We start from the raw sequence: 20,771 nt of genomic DNA, 5'->3' as shown, positions 1-20,771 counted from the left end.
AAGAAAATGATGAGAAGACAGACAACTTGAGTTCAATTTCCAGGACTCACGTTCTTTTTTCTTTTTTGGTTTTTTTGAGACAGGGTTTCTCTGTGTTATCTCTGGCTGTCCTGGAACTCACTCTGTAGACCAGGCTGGTCTCAAACTCACAGAGATCCACCTGCCTCTGCTTTCCTGAGTGCTGGGATGAAAGGCGTGCGCCACCACTGCCTGGCTAGTACCTACATTCTTAATTCCAGCAGTTGTTCTCTGACCACCACAAGCTCACATGTGCACCAGGAAAACACATACCCATACATACACACAGAAATGGAATAAAACACTTAAAACAATTTGTCCACACAGGCTAGCAAATGTTCAGAATGTGGTAAACTGTCTACAAATACACTGAAACTAAGGTTATCAGGCATGGACTACATAATTTTACCCTCAGAATAGTCATGTTGATCATTTTTTCTGGTTCCTTTTTCTGTCCCTTCCTTTAACAAGGGGACTTCATCTGCTCCCTTGATCTTATCGCTTCAAACTCCATCTGACTCTGGTTCTCCATTAACCACTGTATCTTCAGTCTTCCCAAAGCAGCAGCCCCACTTCTCAGCTTGAAGCACACACACACAAGGGTTTTTGTTCTCTTGTCAAATCTCTACTTGGTTCCTTTGTTCCCTCTGGAGAATGCCCTATTTTTTCTTTCAATGGTAAACTTCAAAAGCTGTGGTTAACTGCTAATTTCCTCTTACCCTGTCACTCCTCAGTCTCCCCCAAATTTGTGTTTTGCTCCCAGCACCCTAGTGAAGTTACTCTCAAGAGTCACAAATGTACACCTTCAACTAAAGGACTTTTTGGTGTTCCATGCTTTTGTTGATCCATGCTTCTCTGTGGTTTGACACTGCAGGCTTTAAGAGGGTGGTAAAAACCACACCACCACTGGCAGTATTCCATCAGATGGTGGGGTTACACAGAAAAGTTAAAAACAAGGCGGCTCAGCAGGCAGGCTGGGGTCACTACACACTGAACACCCCTAAGACCTGGAATTTTGAGTGCTGCTGTTGATGCCATGAGTGTAAAAGTCTACACATGGCCTCAAAAAATAGGCTTGGCTGAGTACAGTGACATATGCCTTTAATGTCAGCAGTGGAGACGCAAAAACAGATGGCTCTCTATGAGTTCCAGGCCAGCTTGGTCTATGGCGAGGTCCAGGCCAGCCTGGTCTATGGCAAGTTCCAGGCCAGCCTGGTCTATACAGAGTTCCAGGCCAGCCTGGTCTAAACAGAGTTCCAAGGCCAGCCTGTATATGGGGAGTTCCAGGCCAACCTGATCTATACAGAGTTCCAGTCCAGCTTGTTCTATACAGAGTTCCAGGTCAACTAGGGCTATGTAGTGAGATCTTGTCTCAATAGGAAAAGGAGGAGGAAGAGGAAACAAAGCCACTAAAGAAGCTGTAGTTTTTGTTACCACTGTATTCAGATGAGGAGGCTGACTCATCATACAAAATCATTTGCTTAGTGCTCCAGGTAGGTGGCTTGGGAGCACACAGTCTGCATCTCGTTATGTTGCATGACTGGTAGACTACAACTTCATCAGAGCTTAGATTTATTTTAAGCAATGGTCATCATGATCTAGCCCTATACCATTGCTCACCCAGCTTTACCCTCCACTCCCTCTAGACTACAGGTACAATCATCCCTGTCACGTCACACTTGCTCTAGATTCATACCCTAGATTAGAATGAACCCTCGAAAACTCAGCCAATCTTCAAGAATTAAACAATTGTCCCCATTATTCTAATACATGAGGATATGTTCCTCTGGTCCCCCAAGGACAAGGGACACTTGGGTCTGCCTTGCCTTGCTCTTCTTTCCAAACATTCTGCCCTCCTAATAAGAGGTTCCCCAAGGAAAGAGACTGGTGTTAGAAATTCATTTCATCCCTTTTCACAATAATGAGGCATTCCTTGGAGTAGCGCAATATTTGCTGGGGAATCTCCTTTTTTTGTTGTTGTTTTGGGTTTTTTTTTGTTGTTATTGTTGTTGTTTTTCTAGACAGGGTTTCTCTGTAGCTTTGGAGCCTGTCCTGGAAGTAGCTCTTGTAGCCCAGGCTGGCTTCAAACTCACAGAGATCTGTCTGCCTCGGTCTCCTGAGTGCTGGGATTAAAAGCGTGTGCCACCACCACCCGGCTGGAATCTCCTTTTATTCATCTTTAATTGCTGTGATGTACCAAATAATACAGGACTCAAGTCAATCAAGATGGGAACCTTACTCACCAGATTATGCCTGATGAGTTCTTTTGCAAATTCAAAGGGTGAAGAGGCATTGTCCATCAAGCTTTTGAGTTCTGCCTGAAATATAAAAAGGAAAGACGTATCAAATAATAAGCATATAGTTCTTATTTTTTAAGATTTACTTTGTTATTATATTTATTTATTTATTTATTTATTTTTGTTCTCTCTATGCAGTCTTGACTGTCCTGGAACTTGCTATGTATACCAGACTGAACTTGAATTTACAGAGATCCTCCTGCCTCTGCCTCCTGATGCTGGGATTAAAGACGTGCGCCACCACACCTAGCTTATTATTCTCTTAAATTATGTATATGTGTGTGCATCTCTGTGTGGATGTGTGCATGTGAGTATGGGTACTCCCTAAGGCCAGAGGTATCAGATACCTCTGGAGCTGGAGTTATAGGTGGTTGTGAATCATCCAACATGGGCTTTGGGAACTAAACTCAGGGCCTCTGCAAGAGCAGTATATGTTTTCAATCATTGATCAATCTCTCCAGCCCCAAGGGTATATAGTTCTTATGTCACCTATCTATATAATGCTTTATAGTTTACAAAGAGTATAACATGCTATTTCACTCGATCCTTGGGACTCTCAGTCAATATTATTATTATTATTATTATTATTATCCACATTTTACAGATGACATCATTTATTTATTTATTTGTTTGTTTGGCTTTGGTTCTTCGAGGCAAGGTTTCTCTGTAGCTTTGAAGCCTGTCCTAGGACTAGCTCTTGTAGCCCAGGCTGGCCTTGAACTCACAGAGAGACCTGTCTGCCTCTGCCTTCTGAGTGCTGAGATTAAAGCCATGCGCCACCACCGCCCGGGTGACATCATTGACTCATTAATAAAAGTTAAGTGTTTTGGAGGCTGGGGTTGTAGCTCTGTAGCATGTTTGCCTAGCATGCAAGAAGCCCCGAGTTTGATCCTGAGCACATCATAACTGGAAGTGTTGGTACACATCTGTAATCTCAGGACTCTAGAACTAGAAGCAGATCAGAAGTTCAAGGTCATCCTTGCCTACATAGCAAATTTGAAGCTACCCTGAACTACATGGCATTCTAAAGTTAGGTGTCTCGAGCCTCATACTCAGTAAGACATTTAAAAGTTGTGCAGGTTAGTTTTAAGACTCCTAGGGTTAATCTTTATTTTCAGTGTCAAAGACTTAGAAGTTAAGCCTTTAATTTTTTTCAGTCTTACCATTTTTCCTATATTCTTTTTTCTAATTTTATTATCTCTATTATTAAAAACTTGCAAAAATTCATATACCAGAATTAACCAGACTCAAAGTCTATACATCACAATGAACTTCTATACAGTTTGAATAGCAGTTCTGAATCCATAGAGCTTCACATTGGATTTTACACTTCCACTATCAAGTACATTTTAATGCACTTATCTGCTGTGAGATAATGCTCTTTACCTTGTAAAGATTTGTCACTCATATTGGTTTAATAAAATGCTGACTGGCCAGTAGTCAGGCAGGAAGTATAGGAAGGGTGACCAGACTAGGAGAATTCTGGGAAGAGGAAAGGCAGAGAGATGTAGTCACTAGCCAGATACAGAGGAAGCAAGATGAGAATGCCTCACTGAGAAAAGGTACCAAGCCATATGGCTAAACATAGGCAAGAATTATAGATTAATTTAAGTTTTAAGAGCTAGTTAATAATAAATCTGAGCTAATAGTCTAAACATTTTATAATTAATATAAGCCTCTGTGTATTTCTTTGGGACTGAACAGATGCAGGACTGGACAGGACAGAAACATCCATCTACAAATGGCACCCAAATATTTGGCAAGAATTTCCACATAAAGCCTGAGAAAGCTTTAAAAAAATAAAAGATCTAGACAGACAAGAACAGAGTCAAACACAGCTTCTTGGTAACTGTCTTCTTTTCTCCTATAAGTTCTGTTAACAGAGGTCCATGTAGGCCAGGCTGGCCTGGAATTCTCCATATTGATCAGACTGAATTGGAACTCACAGAGGCAAAGGAAGGCAGATCTTTGTGTGGTTAAGGCCAACATGGTCTACATAAGGAGTTAGAGGCCAACCAGAACTACATAGTGAGACCCTGTCTCAAAAAAATGTTTAGCCGGGCGGTGGTGGCACACGCCTTTAATCCCAGCACTTGGGAGGCAGAGGCAGGCGTGGATCTCTGTGAGTTCAAGGCCAGCCTGGACTACAAGAGCTAGTTCCAGGACAGGAACCAAAAGCTACGGAGAAACACTGTCTCGAAAAACAAAAAAAAAAATGTTTATACTCTTATTTGGTTATAGAATCACACTGGCAATGACCAAGGAGCATTGCTACAGAGCTACAAATCCTAGAATTTATGGGCTAACCTGGGAACTGTTATAAACTAATTTCCATTAGAACTGAGCTAATTAGAAACACACATCTACATGCCTACCTCAGCTGCTTTTCCATTGTAAAGGCGAAAGTGATTGCAAGCCTTAAGGTTGAGTGCGATGGTACTATCAGGAATTTGCTGAAGGTAAACAGCCAGGACTTCTTGGGAGACATCATAGTAATCCAATTTGTAGTAGCAGAGGGCCACGTAAACATTGAGGGCCAGGTACTCCCTGTTAGCAGAAAGATTCAAGCTGAAGTATATTTCACAGATGCTGATTCCTGATACAACAATCATGGTTTCCAAATATCTTTCTTTATTAATAACAAATTCATTTGACTCTTTTCCAATTTTGATCTAGACTACTAGCTAACCATCACTTTATCAATTAAAGTTCATATAACAACTGGTTACATCTTCTACATACAGAAATCACATGATAATAATAAGGTAGGAATGGAAGGGACAGAAGATGCAACATCCTTACAAAACAAAAGAAACTGCATATCCAACAACACATCTGATTTGGAAAGATACAGGGACACAATTCTCATGAGGGACTAAATATTATATAAATATTTCAGGAAATCTACTTCATAAAGCTTTATAATTTTTAGGAAGGAAAACAAATAAGTATGTTAAAAGAAGTTTGTTGTTTAACATTCATACACTAAGTATATACATTCAGTTTGAATCAGATAGTTTTATAGATAGAAAACCCATCACACCGATTCTAATAACATTTAAGGAAAAGTAGAATCCAACTATTATATTAAATGTCTAACTGCAAAGCTCAAATGAACAACAAGGCAAAAGCAAGGATCTGCATTGGAAGGAAGAAAGGAAGATATAATCAGTATATTTTTTCTTTTTGCATTATAATATGTGAGTGTCTTTCAACTACATTTGATATATTTCTCTTTTATAAAAGTTTTTATTAGCATGTATTATACATGCTAACTGGTTTGTGTCATTTTCAAATATACATATAATGTATTTTGAGCTATTCACCCCCCCTTTATACTCTCTTATGCCCTTCCCACTCCCACTCATCCCTTCCTCTTTTCTACCAGTCTCCCTTTTATATGTCTTCATATGTGTGTGTGAGCCAATGAATTTAATTAGGGTTACTTATAGAGGCAAGGGTAAGGGGTTATTTATAGGAGCATGCCTTCCAGCGTGTACATAGCTGTAGAATATTCCTTTACACTGAGCAAATATATGTTGCTGAGACTGGTTTAATAAAGAAGCTGACTGGCTAATAGCTGAACAGGATAAGGTTAGGTGGGAGAGCTAAACTGAGAATGCTGGGAGGAAGAAGGATGGAGTCTGGAAGTCACCAGCGGAGACAGAAAGAAGCAAGATGGGTATGCCGCACTGAGAAAAGGTACCAAACCTCATAGCAAAGCATAGGTAAGAAATATGGGTTAATTTAAATGTAAGAGTTAACTAGTAACAAGCCTGAGCTATTGGCCAAGCATTTATAATTAATGTACGCCTAAGTGTGTTCATTTGGAAGCTGCTGGTGGGACAGAAACTTCTGCCTACACATAACTACTGTAGAAAATTTCCCCCTCTCCTGCAAGCACTATTAACTGCTTCTGTCTCCTCAGGTGAAGTCTCATAAGCCTCTCTTCCCCAGCAACTATTAACTGTCTATAAGTCCTCAGAGAAGGACAGGGTTTTGTGAGCACCCCCTCTTCCACCTTGGAATGATAAAGGCCCAATCTTGTGCAAAGAATCATGGTGCTGCATATTCAAGAATGCCCAGAAGCCAGTGTGTTCTTCAACTATCACCCTTTCCTCTTATATTCTTTCCACTCTCTCTTCCTTAATGCTCTCTGAGCCTTTGAGGGAGTGATAAAGATGTTTCACTTAGAGAAAACCTTTTTGACTTGCTATGAGTATCTATAGTTAATGCCACACACTAAAAGGAGTTTTTTGGCCAAGCTGACAGTAGCACTTAATCTATGGGTATAAACATAAACATTCAAAATGCAATTTAAGAGGTGCATCATGTCCCTTTAGAAAAACAGCAGTAGGGGACTGGAGAGATGGCTCAGAGGTTAAGAGCATTGCCTGCTCTTCCAAAGGTCCTGAGTTCAATTCCCAGCAACCACATGGTGGCTCACAACCATCTGTAATGAGGTCTGGTGCCCTCTTCTGGCCTGCAGGCACACACACAGACAGAATATTGCATACATAATAAATAAATAAATAAATAAATAAATAAATAATTTTTTTAAAAAAAACAGCAGTAGCTTCTCTACTAGGGCCAATGACTTTTATAGTAATGGGTTTTTATTTTAAGATGTATTTATTTATTTATTATATATTTAGTGTTCTGCCTGCATGTATGACTGCAGGCCAGAAGAAAGCACCAGATCTCATCACACGGTTTTAACCTACCATGTGGGTGTTGGGAGTTGAACTCAGGACCTCTAGAAGAGCAGCCAGTTATCTTTCCAGCCCCTAGTCATGGGCTTTTAGCCAGTTTTATAGTACTTTAAATGAATTTTCCCTAAGGAACAGGCTTCAAATCCAATCAGAAAGCAGGTGGTTGCCCCCTAACATTTAAACCACTATTGCCCTAGTAGGCAATCTTGCCTAGCATGCTAGTAGTCTAATACGATTACAGTATGCTGTCATGTCCAGCCTTAAATAATGTATTCTTTTGTTACTATTTTATAAATTATCATAATTTTTAAATATAGCATACAAAGTAAAAGATTTCATTATGGCATTGACATATATATGAATCCTTATATTTGTTATAATTTTTCTTCCTCCAAGGCCATAATTTTTCAAAAACTGCATTATCATTTCCAATGGGTAGAAAATGATTCTTATGAGAGGGTGAAAAAACATTCAATTTATATAAAACCACACTCATTTTATATAAACACACACAAAGTTATCAGTAAATATGTCAGTATATAAATTCTCTGGAAAATTGGGAGGGAAAACTTTCAAAACAGGCTCATTACAAAGAAGAAATGGTATTGAAAAAGGCACATGCCTTTAATCCTAGTACTTGGAAGGAAGAAGCAGGTGGCTCTCTGTAAACTCAGGCCAACCTGGCCTACACAAGCGGTCCAGGACAGCTACAAAGTGAGAACCTGTCTCAGAAAACAAGGGGCTGGAGAGAAGGCCCAATGGTTAAGAAAACTGGCTCCTTTCCCAGAGCACCCAAATTCAGTTCTCAGCACCCACATGGTAGCACACAGTCACATGTAACACCTCCGCAGATACCAGACACACATTTGGTGTACATACTTGCAGGTGAAACACAATACACATAAAATAGTAAAATTAAAAATGAAAGCAACAAAAGAAAAAGGGTGGAGACAGTCTGATATGAACAATATCCATGGAGTTTTTAACCTCGTCAGATCAGCAACGAAAGAGCCTTGAATATGTGGTGGTACTAGGTCCAGAGGACACTAGGTTCTTAACCAAATTAAATACAAAAGATTTCAATGACGGCAGGAAAGAGCACAGACCTGTTATCCAGCAGTATCCGCTTGTATATATCAATAGCTTCTTGGTAATGGGATCGCATATAGTGGATTGAGGCCAAACTAAGCTGGTCTTCTTTAATATCCTGAAGATTCTGATGAAAGTTCATCAATTTCTTCTCATCATTAAACTACAATGGTAAGAAAAGACATGCACAGAGTCACACTCATATGAGAGAGGATCTCAGTGACAGAGGCCTCTGTGTCTCTTTGGTCCTGTTGTAGGGAAGGTATGTGTGTCATCTCTGGAGATGAAGTCTTGGCAGTGGGAAGGTCCTAAGTTACAGTTATGATTTATTACTTGATATCAACACCCTACTCATTTCTTCGCTTTATATTTCTGCCTTATATTTCTTTGCCCTCACCACTTAACAATTCTTTCCCATTCTTTGGTTTTTCAAGACAGGGTTTCCCTGTAGCTTTGGAGCCTGTCCCTGAACTAGCTCTTGTAGATCAGGCTGGCCTTGAACTCACATAGATCTGCCTGCCTCTACCTCCTAAGTGCGGGGATTAAAGGCATGCGCCACCACTGCCCAGTTGTATTTCTTTTTCTTTGGTAAAGTATGTAACCAAAATGTATTTGTCATCATGTAACTTCATGAGTACAATATTTAATTTTCTGTTTTTATCGTCTCTTCAGTTACTACATGTGGTTGTTGTTTCAGGCTATCAGAATTTAATTTTTATGCTTATTTTATTAAAAGGTAGCTATAAATAACAACTGCCTTTGTTTATACATAGGATCAAACTGATATATTTTGTAAGTAACTCTTGATACAAACCATTCTTCACTCCTTCCTGATGATTCAAAACTTTTTTTAAAAAAATATTTATTTATTATGTATACAATATTCTGTCTGTGTGTTATGTCTGCAGGCCAGAAGAGGGCACCAAACCTCATTACAGATGGTTGTGAGCCACCATGTGGTTGCTGGGAATTGAACTCAGGACCTTTGGAAGAGCAGGCAATGCTCTTAACCACTGAGCCATCTCTCCAGCCCCCAAAACTTTTTATTTTTTAAAAAGATTTATTTATCTTATTTTTAAATGTATAGGTGATCCCCAGAATCACCTATATGTATGTGCATTCAGTGCCATGAAGGACAAAAGAGGACGCTGGATCCTCTGGAACTAGAGAACTGTAACTGAGCTGCCACATGGGTTCTGGGAACTAAACACAGGCCCTTTGCAACCAGTATTCTTAACAGCTCTACCATCTCTCCTGCTTCCTTAACTCTTTCCTTTAAAGGATCTGTCTCAAAAACCAAGGACTAAAGAGAACTGCCCTCAGTGGGTGTGGTGGTCTGAATGAGAGTGGCCCCCACAGGCTCAAGTTTGAATGCTTAATCCCCCGCTTGGTGGAACTGTTTGGGATGGATAAGGAGATGTGGCCTTGTTGGAGTGGGTGTGGCTTTGAGTGAGTGTGTGGCTAGGGGTGAGTTTCGAGGTTTCACAAGCCCGAGCCAGGTCTTTGCCTGCCTGTCTGCTGTCTCTGATCAAGATGTAAAGCTCTCAGATACACTGCAGTGCCATGCCTGCCTGCCTTCACCATGATGATCACAAACTAACCTTGTGACACTGCAGAACCCCCCCCCCCACAAAAATACTGTCTTTTCTAAGAGTTTCCTTGGTCATAACGTCAGAGAAAGATTTCTTATCAAACTTTAGACACACCATGACATCACTCTAAGTCTCTCCCTTGAGAAGCCCGCACTTGTTCTATAGGAAGTGCGTTTTATGCTTATGTTTTCTTACTCTCTCCCTTTGTTTCTACAGTTAATAAACCCAACTTTGTCTCTAAAAGAGATTACATTCTGGCCAGGCAGTGATGTCGCACACTTTTAATCTCAGCACTCGGGAGGCAGAGGCAGGTGGATCTCTGTGAGTTCAAGGCCAACCTGGTCTAAAGATCAAGTTCCAGGGTAGCCAGTGCTACACAGAAACCATGTCTAAAAAAAAAGCAAAAAATGTAAATAAATAAATTCTGAAATGGATTTGAAGTTTGATCACAGATATGCTACAGGTATGTGTTGTATGTATGTACATTTGTAGACATGTGCTTATGTGATACTGGAGAACAAAGTCTGGGCTTCATGCATGCCAGATAAATGCTCTATCACAACCAAAATTAAGATAAGTAGATGTTTGCTGATGATATGGTAGTTTATATAAGTGATCCCAAAAATTCTACCAAGGAACTTCTACAACTCATAGACACCTTCAGCAATGTAGCAGGATACAAGATTAACTCAAAAAAATCAGAAGCCAGGGGGAGGGAAATGGGAGGCGGTGGCGGGGAAGAGACAGAAATCTTTAATAAATAAATAAATTAAAAAAAAAATCAGAAGCCCTCCTTCTGATGATAAAAGGGCTGGGTGATGTAGGAGCGTCTTTTGTCTATGTGTTACTTTCATTGGTTAAATAAAGAAACTGCCTTGGCTTTTTGATAGGGCAGAATTAGATAGGTGGAATAGACCGAACAGAATGCTGGGAGAAAGAAGGCAGTGTGGCAGACGCCATGGCTCTCCTCTCCGAGATGGATGTAGGTTAGACTCATCCTGGTAAGCCACAGTCACGTGGTGATATACAGATTATTAAAAATGGGTTAATTAAGATGTAAGAGTTAGCCAAGAAGAGGCTAAATATAATGGGCCAGGCAGTGTTTAAATGAATACAGTTTCCATGTAATTATTTCAGGTAAAGCTAGCCGGAAACCGGGCAGCGGGAAGCGGGCCACCGCTCCATTTACAAAAGCTGGGGAAGAAATCAGAGAATCAACACCCTTCACAATAACCACAAATAGCATAAAATATCTCGGAGTAACTTTAACCAAACAAGTGGAAGACTTGTATGACAAGAACTTTAAATCTTTGAAGAAAGAAATTGAAGAAGACACCAAGAAGTGGAAAGATCTCCCATGCTCTTGGGTAGGCAGAATTAACATAGTAAAAATAGCCATCTTACCAAAAGCAATCTACATATTCAACACAATGCCCATCAAACCAAGCAAAATTCTTCAAAAACCTCAAAAGAACAATAACCCAGAATAGCCAAAACAATCCTGTACAATAAAAGAACTTCTGGAGGCATCACAATCCCTGATTTCAAACTCTACTACAGAGCTACAGTACTGAAAACAGCTTGGTAATGGCATAAGAACAGACAGGAGGACCAATGGAACAAAATAGAAGACCCGGATGTCAATCCACACATCTTTGAACACCTGATCTTTGATAAAAAAGCAAAATATCTCAAATGGAAAAGATAAAGCACGTTTAACAAGTGGTGCTGGCATAACTGGATATCAACATGTAGAAGAATGAAAATAGACCCATATCTATCACCATGCACAAAACTCAAGTCCAAATGGATCAAAGACCTCAACATAAAGCCAGCCACACTGAAACTTATAGAAGAGAAAGGGGGAAGTACACTTGAATGCATTGGCACAGAAAACCACTTCCTAAATATAAGCCCAGCAACACAGACACTGAGAGAAACAATTAATAAATGGGACCCCCTGAAACTGAAAAGCTTCTGTAAAGCAAAGAACACGGTTAACAAGACAAAACGACAGCCTCCAGAATGGGAAAAATCTTCACTAACCCCACATCAGACAGAGGGCTGATCTCCAAAATATACAAAGAACTCAAGAAATTAGACACCAAAAGATCACATAATCCAATAAAAAAAATGGAATACAGACCTAAACAGAGAACTCTCAACAGATGAATCTAGAATGGGGAAGTATCTTCACTAATCCCACATGAGACAGAGATCTGATCTCCAAAATATACAAAGAACTCAAGAAATTGGACACCAAAAGAACGCATAATCCAATAAAAAAAAAATGGAATACAGACCTAAACAGAGAACTCTCAACAGAGGAATCTAAAATGGCTGAAAGACACTTAAGGAAATGTTCAACATCCTTAGTAATCAGAGAAATGCAAATCAAAACAACTCTGAGATTCCATCTAACACTTGTAAGAATGTCCAAGATCAAAAACACTGATGACAACTTATGCTGGAGAGGTTGTGGGGAAAAGGGAACACTCCGGTATTGCTGGTGGGAATGCAAGTTGGTACAACCCCCTTGGATGTCAGTGTGGCGATTTCTCAGAAAATTAGGAAACAATCTTCCTCAAAACCCAGCAAAGTATTTGGATACATACTTTTGGGTATGTATCCAAAGGATGCTCAATTGTGCCATAAGGACATGTGCTCAACTATGTTCATAGCAGCTTTGTTTGCCATAGCTAGAACCTGGAAACAACCTAAATGCCCCTTGATCAAAGAATGGATAAGAAAAATGTGGTACAATTACCCAATGGAATACTACACAGAAGAAAAAAATAAAGACAGCTTGAATTTTGCAGGAAAATGGATGGAGCTAGAAAACATTATTTTGAGTGAGGTAACCTAGACACAGAAAGACAATTATCACATGTATTCACTCATAGGTGGTTTTTGAACATAAATCAAAGAAAGCCAGCCTACAAACCACAATCCCAGAGAGCTTAGACAACAATGAGGACCCTAAGAGAGACTTACATAGATCTAATCTACATGGGAAGTAGAAAGTAGAAAAAGATAAGATTTCCTGAGTAAATTGGGAACATGGGGACCTTGGGGGAGGGTTGGAGGGGGGATGGGAGAGGCAGGAAGGGGAGCAGAGAGAAATGTATTAATAAGTATCAATAAAAAAAAGATCTAAATAGATGGATTTAATAAGTGAGTAGACATGGCTACAGGAAGATTAATAAGAAATTTTCTCTCCTAAATGGTGGTGGAGCACACCTTTAATCCCAGCACTCGGAAGGCAGAGGTAGGCAGATGTCGGTGAGTTCAAGGTCAGCCTGGGCAACAAGAGCTAGTTCCAAGACAGGCTCCAAAGCTACAGAGAAATCCTGTCTCAAAAAAAAAAAAAGAAAAGAAAAGAAAAAGAAAAGAAAAGAAAAGAAAAAGAAAAAAATAGAAATATCCTCAAAAAATAATATAGGCTGGGTGGTGGTGGAGCACACCTTTAATCCTAGCACTCGGGAGGCAGAGACAGGTGGATCTAGAGTTTGAGGCCAACCTGATCTACAAAATGAGTTCCAGGGCTACACAGAGAAACCTTGTATTGAAAACCACAAACAAACAAAAACAAAAGAAAACCCTCAACAACCAAAAGAACGTCAATAATGTAAATGGCATCTGCTATAGGAACTGCCAAAGTACTATAAAATATGCAGAGTAGCACGCTAACGGAGGACAAATATGGGATTTTAAAAACCAATACAAGACGAATACAAGAAAGGCGAGAAGACAGAATTCTGGTCATTTGGGACAAATGGAAACAAGCAGTCAGACACAGCCCTGGACCTGGGTGTGGTGGTGCATGTCTTTAACCCCAGCACTGGGAGGCTAAGGCAGGAGGCCTACGTGTTTGAGGTCATCTTTAGCTTTGCAGCAAGTTTCAGTTCAGCTTGTACAACATTGCAAGACTTGGTCTCAAAAAGCCAAAGGCACTGGATATAGCTCAGTGGCAGAGCATTTGCCCAACATGCACAGACCCTGGGTTTAATTCTTTTCATTGTTGTTGTTAATTTTTTGAGACAGGGTTTCTCTGTATAATAGCCCTGAACATCCTAGAACTCACTCTGTAGACCAGGCTGGCCTCACACTTAGAGAGATCTGCCTGTCTCTGCCTCCTAAGTGCTGGGGTTAATGGTGTGCACCACCACATTCCAACCCTGAGTTTAATTCTTAACACTGTAAGATAATAACAAAAATTATATTGTGAAATTTTTAAATGAACTGAATAAATTTTTTGCTACTTGTCAATGACTTGATTAACTTTCTGTAAGACAATTTAGTAACATTAACAGAAATGTCTATTAAATATTTTCCATCACTGTTGGCAAAGGAAGAAAAGGGAAAATGATTTTAAAGCAAGTGGTGTGAAGTGAGAATATGAATACCTTGTGAGCCAGATGGAACAACAGGCGGTTTTGGAGCCGGCTTTTTGGAGCTGTAAAAGAAAAAAAAAAAAAGCATGTTGCTTGGTAAAGAATCCCATAGTTTGTAGACAGAAGTTTCTGTCCCACCTAGTCCCGCAACTGTTCAGTCCCAAAGAAACATACAGAGGCTTATATTAATTATAAACTGTTAGATTTATTAGCTCAGGCTTATTATTAAATAGCTCTTACAATTTAGATTAACCCATAATTCTTATCCAATTTTAGTCATATGGCTTGGTACTTTTTCTCAATGCAGCATTTTCTTTTTCTAAAAAAAGAAAACAAACTATTTTTTTTTATTTTACATACCAATCCCAGTTCCCACTCCCTCACCTCCTCCCATCCCATCCACTCCTCAGAGAGAGTAAGGCACATTGCTTTAAGGAAGGACCAAGGCCCTCCCTACTTACTATATCTAGGCTGTGCAAGGTATCCATCCAAAGAGAATGGGTTCCAAAATGCCAACACAGGCAGAAGGGACAAATCCTGGTGCCACTGCCAGTGGTCCCGCACAGTGTAGCATTTTCATCTTGCTTCCTTTGCATCTGGGTAACAACTGCAGACTGAGCCTTTCCTCTTCCCAGAATTCTCCTAGTCTTACCAGACTATATTTGCTGCCTGGCTACTGGCTAATCAACGTTTTATTAAACCAATATTAGTGATGAATCTTTACAGGATACAAGAGCATTATCCCACAGCAATAGAAGAAATGACTCAGAGGTTAAGAGCACTTGCTGCTCTTGCAGAGGATCCAGGTTCAGTTCCAAGCATTCACAAGTTTACAGACTCCTGTTTCAGGAGATCTTGGGCTCTCTTCTGGCCACCAAGAGCCCATTCAAGCAAAGCACTCACATAAAAATAAAAACTAAATCAATAGTCTATGAAAGTTAGTCCCTTGCCGGAATGAGATGAGGCTCAGGTGGGCCGCCACAAATCCTTCTCTAGCTGTGTGTGTTTGCTAGAATAACCAGTCTGGCCCACCTGCAGGGGCAGTCCCACAGGAGAGCCAGAGGAGGCTTGTCTTATGGTTCTGTTCTCTACTTCTACCTGATACTGCTGTGTGTCCCACACAAGGCTTCACACACCCACACGGTGCAGCCCACCTCTGCGCTGTCCACACACTGACCCACACGCTGCATGTCACCTCAGAGCACACACTGACCCACACTGCGTGTCACCTCAGAGCACACGCTGACCCACACTGCGTGTCACCTCAGAGCACACACTGACCCACGCTGCGTGTCACCTCAGAGCACACACTGACTCACACACTGCGTGTCACCTCAGAGCACACACTGACCCATACTGCGTGTCACCTCAGAGCACACACTGACCCACACGCTGCCTGTCACCTCAGAGCACACGCTGACCCACACTGCGTGTCACCTCAGAGCACACACTGACCCACACGCTGCATGTCACCTCAGAGCACACACTGACCCACACTGCGTGTCACCTCAGAGCACACACTGACCCACACTGCGTGTCACCTCAGAGCACACACTGACTCATACTGCGTGTCACCTCAGAGCACACACTGACTCATACTGCGTGTCACCTCAGAGCACACACTGACCCACGCTGCGTGTCACCTCAGAGCACACACTGACTCACACTGCGTGTCACCTCAGAGCACACACTGCGTGTCACCTCAGAGCACACACTGACCCACGCTGCGTGTCACCTCAGAGCACACACTGACCCACACTGCGTGTCACCTCAGAGCACACACTGACCCACACTGCGTGTCACCTCAGAGCACACACTGACTCACACACTGCGTGTCACCTCAGAGCACACACTGACTCACACTGCGTGTCACCTCAGAGCACACACTGACCACACACACTGCGTGTCACCTCAGAGCACACACTGACCCACACTGCGTGTCACCTCAGAGCACACACTGACCCATACTGCCTGTCACCTCAGAGCACACACTGACCCACACGCTGCCTGTCACCTCAGAGCACACACTGACCCACACTGCCTGTCACCTCAGAGCACACACTGACCCACACGCTGCCTGTCACCTCAGAGCACACACTGACCCACACGCTGCGTTTCACCTCAGAGCACACACTGACTCACACGCTGCGTTTCACCTCAGAGCACACACTGACCCACACGCTGCGTTTCACCTCAGAGCACACACTGACCCACACGCTGCGTTTCACCTCAGAGCACACACTGACTCACACTGCGTGTCCCCTCAGAGCACACACTGACTCACACTGCGTGTCCCCTCAGAGCACACACTGACTCACACTGCGTGTCCCCTCAGAGCACACACTGACTCATACTGCGTGTCACCTCAGAGCACACACTGACTCACACTGCGTGTCCCCTCAGAGCACACACTGACTCACACACTGCGTGTCACCTCAGAGCACACATGCTGCCACCCAGTTTTCTGCTCACCCCAGTGTTCTTTCTCAATTCCTCCTGAAATCTCCTTCCCTAGAATTACACTCCCACATTCTCCTAATTCCGGAATTATACTGTCACGTTTTCCTAGATACCAGTCCTCTCTACTTCAGGGACCTACTAACCACAGATAAGTGCCACCCTTAAACAGTCACCAAGAAAAAAGGCTGGAACCTCCCAAATTCCAGTCTTTTTTTTTTTTTTTTTTTTTTGATTTTTTGAGACAGGGTTTCTCTGTAGCTTTGGAACCTGTCCTAGAACTAGCTCTTGTAGACCAGGCTGACCTCGAACTCACAGAGATCCACCTGCCTCTGCCTCCTGAGTGCTGGGAATAAAGGCTTGTGACACTACCGCCACCTTCCTAACAGTATGTTAATCAATATTCCCTTGCCCACTTTCTCTATATTTCCTTATATTCCATTTGATTTGTGTTCTTATTATCCTTATTTTTTTCTTCTGTGCCCCTCCCTCTTACTTGCAAGTCTGAATACAATTCTTCTAAGATTGCTCCGACAGGTTCCTAAGGTCAAAGCGAAGCCTGCTGGACTCTCCAGGCGAGGATCTTTAGGCCAGCTTTTCCGGCTTCTCGTTGTGAGCAGTAAACCCCACAGTCCAGCAGCTTGACCTGAGGCTCCTAAACACACCCTCATCTCAAGTCCACCTGTGGGGCCTTGTAAGACACCTTGCTCCCTTTCTTCTCTCATCTGCTTGTCTCTCGTGTTGGGGCAAGGGACAAAGGGTGAGGATAAGGTAACTAACTCTCTTTAAAGACAGAACTGATCAAATCCACTACTTGAGGTGTTCTGAATACCTCTCAAATCTAGTGTTGGAGTTGAAGTTTAGTTCTGTGGTAGAGTATTTGGCCAACAAGCACTGGGTCAGTCTGGGCTAAGCCTCCAGCACCCAGAAAAAAAAAACAGAGATTTTCAGATTGGAATTAAAAATAAAACAAAGCTTCAGCTGTAAATTGACATATCTATAAGACACACGCTTTATAACCAAAAATAAATACAGGCACATGGCAAACCCTGATCATAGACAGAGTAGGAGATGTAACAACGGACAGAGATATTATGGCAAAAATGAATATAAAAAGCCCATTTTACCTTTAAACCCAGCAGTTTCTGCTTGTTTATACATCCCAAGAAAAAAGTAGGTGCAGGCCAAGTTTACCCACACTTCTGGGTTGCAGTTTTCCTCCTTGGTTGCGTTTTCATATTCCTGAAACAGACAGCAGGTGACGGCCTCACTTGACAGTAAAGCAACTGTCCACTTTCTACAATGAAGGAGGTTCTCACAGAGAGAGCAGCTGACACTTTGGGATCCACATCTCCTCCCCCGTCCCCTGCCAGAAGAGGTTAGGCTCCTTGTGATTCCGCCCAGCAGGGCTCCTGTACACAGAACTTACGCTTTGTTTCCTCCTCACTGCTAATATGTCTTAGAACCCTTCAGAAATTAAAACAACTGCAATAGTTTTGCTAACTTAAAAAGACATACAGATGGGGCTTCTGGAGAGAAGGCTAAGAGAACTGGCTGTTCTTACAGAGGACACAGGTTCGATTCCCAGAACCCACAAGATGGTTTAAAGTCAGCTGTAACTCTAGTTCCAGGAGATCCAGTGTCCCCTTCTGGACTCTGCAGGTTCCAAGCATGCACCTGGTTCACATACACGCATGCAAGCAAAATACTCACGCCCACAAAATAAAGTAAATAAATCAAAAAAATTTTAAAGAAATAAGAAATACTCGATGGCAAAACACCCACCTGGCATGTGAGGGCCCTGAGTCCAGTCTCATGCTAATACTGGTCTCTAGCACACATGTAAAAGGGCAAATAAGATACAGACTCACATGCCAGATCATATAGGGAGAGTCTTTCTCCTTTCTATAAAGTTATTTTTGGAGTTTAATTAAAAACTATTTCATAATAATAACTTCCATTATACAAAAATAATACTAACAAATATATTAAATACTCAGACATTATATTGGAATGCTACACATGTTCTTTGTTTTGTGGGGTTTTTTTTTTTTTTTGGTTTTTTGAGTCAGGGTTTCTCTGTGGTTTTGGAGCCTGTCCTGGAACTAGCTCTTGTAGACCAGGCTGGTCTCGAACTCACAGAGATCCGCCTGCCTCTGCCTCCCGAGTGCTGGGATTAAAGGCGTGCGCCACCACCGCCCGGCTGTTTTGTGGGTTTTATACAAGCATTTTAGTTTGTATATCTATAAATATCTGTCTCTTTATTGTTTAAAAAAATTGGGGGGCATGTTGAGACAGGGTTTTTCTGTGTAAAAGCCCTGGCTGTCTTGGAACTTGCTCTTTAGATCAGGCTGGCTTCAAACTCACAGAGATCCACCTGCCTCTGCCTCCCAAGTGCTGGGATTAAAATTGTGCACCACCACCACTCGGTTATCTTTTTTTTTTTTAAAGATTTATTTATTTATTATATGTACAGTGTTCTGTCTGTCTATATGCTTGCTGGCCAGAAGAGGACACCAGATCTCATTACAGATGGCTGTGAGCCACCATGTGGTTGCTGAGAATTGAACTCAGGACCTCTGGAAGAGCAGTCAGTGCTCTTAACCACCGAGCCATCTCTCCAGCCACACCCCCCCCCCCCCCCGCCCCAGCTTATCTTTTTAAATTAAGTTACAAATTAGCAGGTTTCTCTAAAGCGCATTCATTGATCCTTTTGATTGAGCCCCAGCTCCTCTTCCAGCTACCTTCTGACTTCCCACTGCACACCCTCTAAACACTCCCTCCTCCTTCTCTACCTTCTGACTTCCCACTGCACACCCTCTAAACACTCCCTCCTCCTTCTCTACCTTCTGACTTCCCACTGCACACCCTCTAAACACTCCCTCCTCCTTCTCTACCTTCTTACTTCCCACTGCACACCCTCTAAACACTCCCTCTTCCTTCTCTACCTTCTGACTTCCCACTGAACACCCTCTAAACACTCCCTCCTCCTTCTCTACCTTCTTACTTCCCACTGCACACCCTCTAAACACTCCCTCCTCCTTCTCTACCTTCTGACTTCCCACAGCACACCCTCTAAACACTCCCTCCTCCTTCTCTACCTTCTGACTTCCCACAGCACACCCTCTAAACACTCCCTCCTCCTTCTCTACCTTCTGACTTCCCACTGCACACCCTCTAAACACTCCCACCCACAGGCGTTTTCCCTTAAACGTTCATACTGAAGTAGAATAAGTTAGAGAAGATCTTATTTATCTTATTTATTTAGTGATCTACTTAAAGCACGGCTTGCGCAGCCATCTGCCACACACTGAAATCATGGGCTGTTGTTGCCCCTAACAACCTGCTGACAGCCACTGACAGCCATCGCAGTATCTGTGAAACTCGCTCACTTACCTGCACCCTTACAGTTTTGGAGTATGAAACGAGAATGCACACTGGACCTCTCAGAAGTGTGCTGGCTTCAGTCTGCCCGGGACATTTCCTCACTGGTGTCAGAGTGCTTATTCCAGAAAGACTCCCACAACAATATCACATGAGTGCTGTTACCGTCCCCACCTCTCTCTGAATCCGTACCTTAGGGTCAGTGAGGTTTTAATTAAAAGACGTAGGACTGGGGAAAGCAGATAGGCCAATTTCTTTCCCTTTCCTCTGTTTCCATCTGCATTATTTCCTTCTGCTGTTACTATGAGAATGTACCGTATAATGTCATCTTAGACACCACTTGACTTTGTCTCCACTGACCTCCAAAGCTCTCTTGTAGTCACCCAGGTGAAAAGCACAGTATCCAATCCACAAGTTAGTGTCGTCTTCTTGCTCCCCGACATGACGTTTGAACTTCATAATAAAATATCATGAAAAAAATCAGGAAAAAATATTTTAATAGTAAATGCTTTGGCTTTTACTTACTTATTTATTTGTTTGTTTGTTTTGGCTTTTTGAGACAGGGTTTCTCTGTGTAACAGCTCTAGCTGTCCTGGAATTTACTCTCTAGACCAGGTTGGCCTCAAACTCACAGAGATCTGCCTGCCTCTGCCTCCTGAGTGCTGGAATTAAAGACGTGTGCCACCACCACCTGGCTTGTTTTTATTTTTTAAAGGTATGCTGAGTGGCTGATAAACAGGTAAAATGGTAAACAACAGAAGCTGAACCATATGCAGGTCAATGACACCTCCATTGACAGGTGTCAGCTATCACCTACTTGTCACAGAA

General features: G+C 42.0%; 1 protein-coding gene across 1 annotated transcript in view; it reads right to left on the bottom strand.

Moving 5' to 3' along the window:
* Ift56 (intraflagellar transport 56) overlaps positions 1-20,771 on the bottom strand; it is a 55,151-nt gene that overhangs the window by 30,752 nt on the left and 3,628 nt on the right. Inside the window, exons 3-8 of the mRNA XM_075953533.1 lie at positions 20,304-20,396; positions 17,687-17,801; positions 14,115-14,164; positions 8,134-8,279; positions 4,691-4,862; positions 2,262-2,336 (exon numbers count right to left, since the gene is read on the bottom strand). Coding sequence (XP_075809648.1) covers positions 2,262-2,336; positions 4,691-4,862; positions 8,134-8,279; positions 14,115-14,164; positions 17,687-17,801; positions 20,304-20,396 — 651 coding nt within the window. The remainder of the gene's footprint in view (positions 1-2,261; positions 2,337-4,690; positions 4,863-8,133; positions 8,280-14,114; positions 14,165-17,686; positions 17,802-20,303; positions 20,397-20,771) is intronic.

The sequence above is a fragment of the Microtus pennsylvanicus genome, chromosome 19 (assembly GCF_037038515.1).
Source record: "Microtus pennsylvanicus isolate mMicPen1 chromosome 19, mMicPen1.hap1, whole genome shotgun sequence".
In the NCBI taxonomy this organism is placed as follows: Eukaryota; Metazoa; Chordata; class Mammalia; order Rodentia; family Cricetidae; genus Microtus; species Microtus pennsylvanicus.
This window is presented reverse-complemented; position numbering and strand designations above follow the sequence as displayed.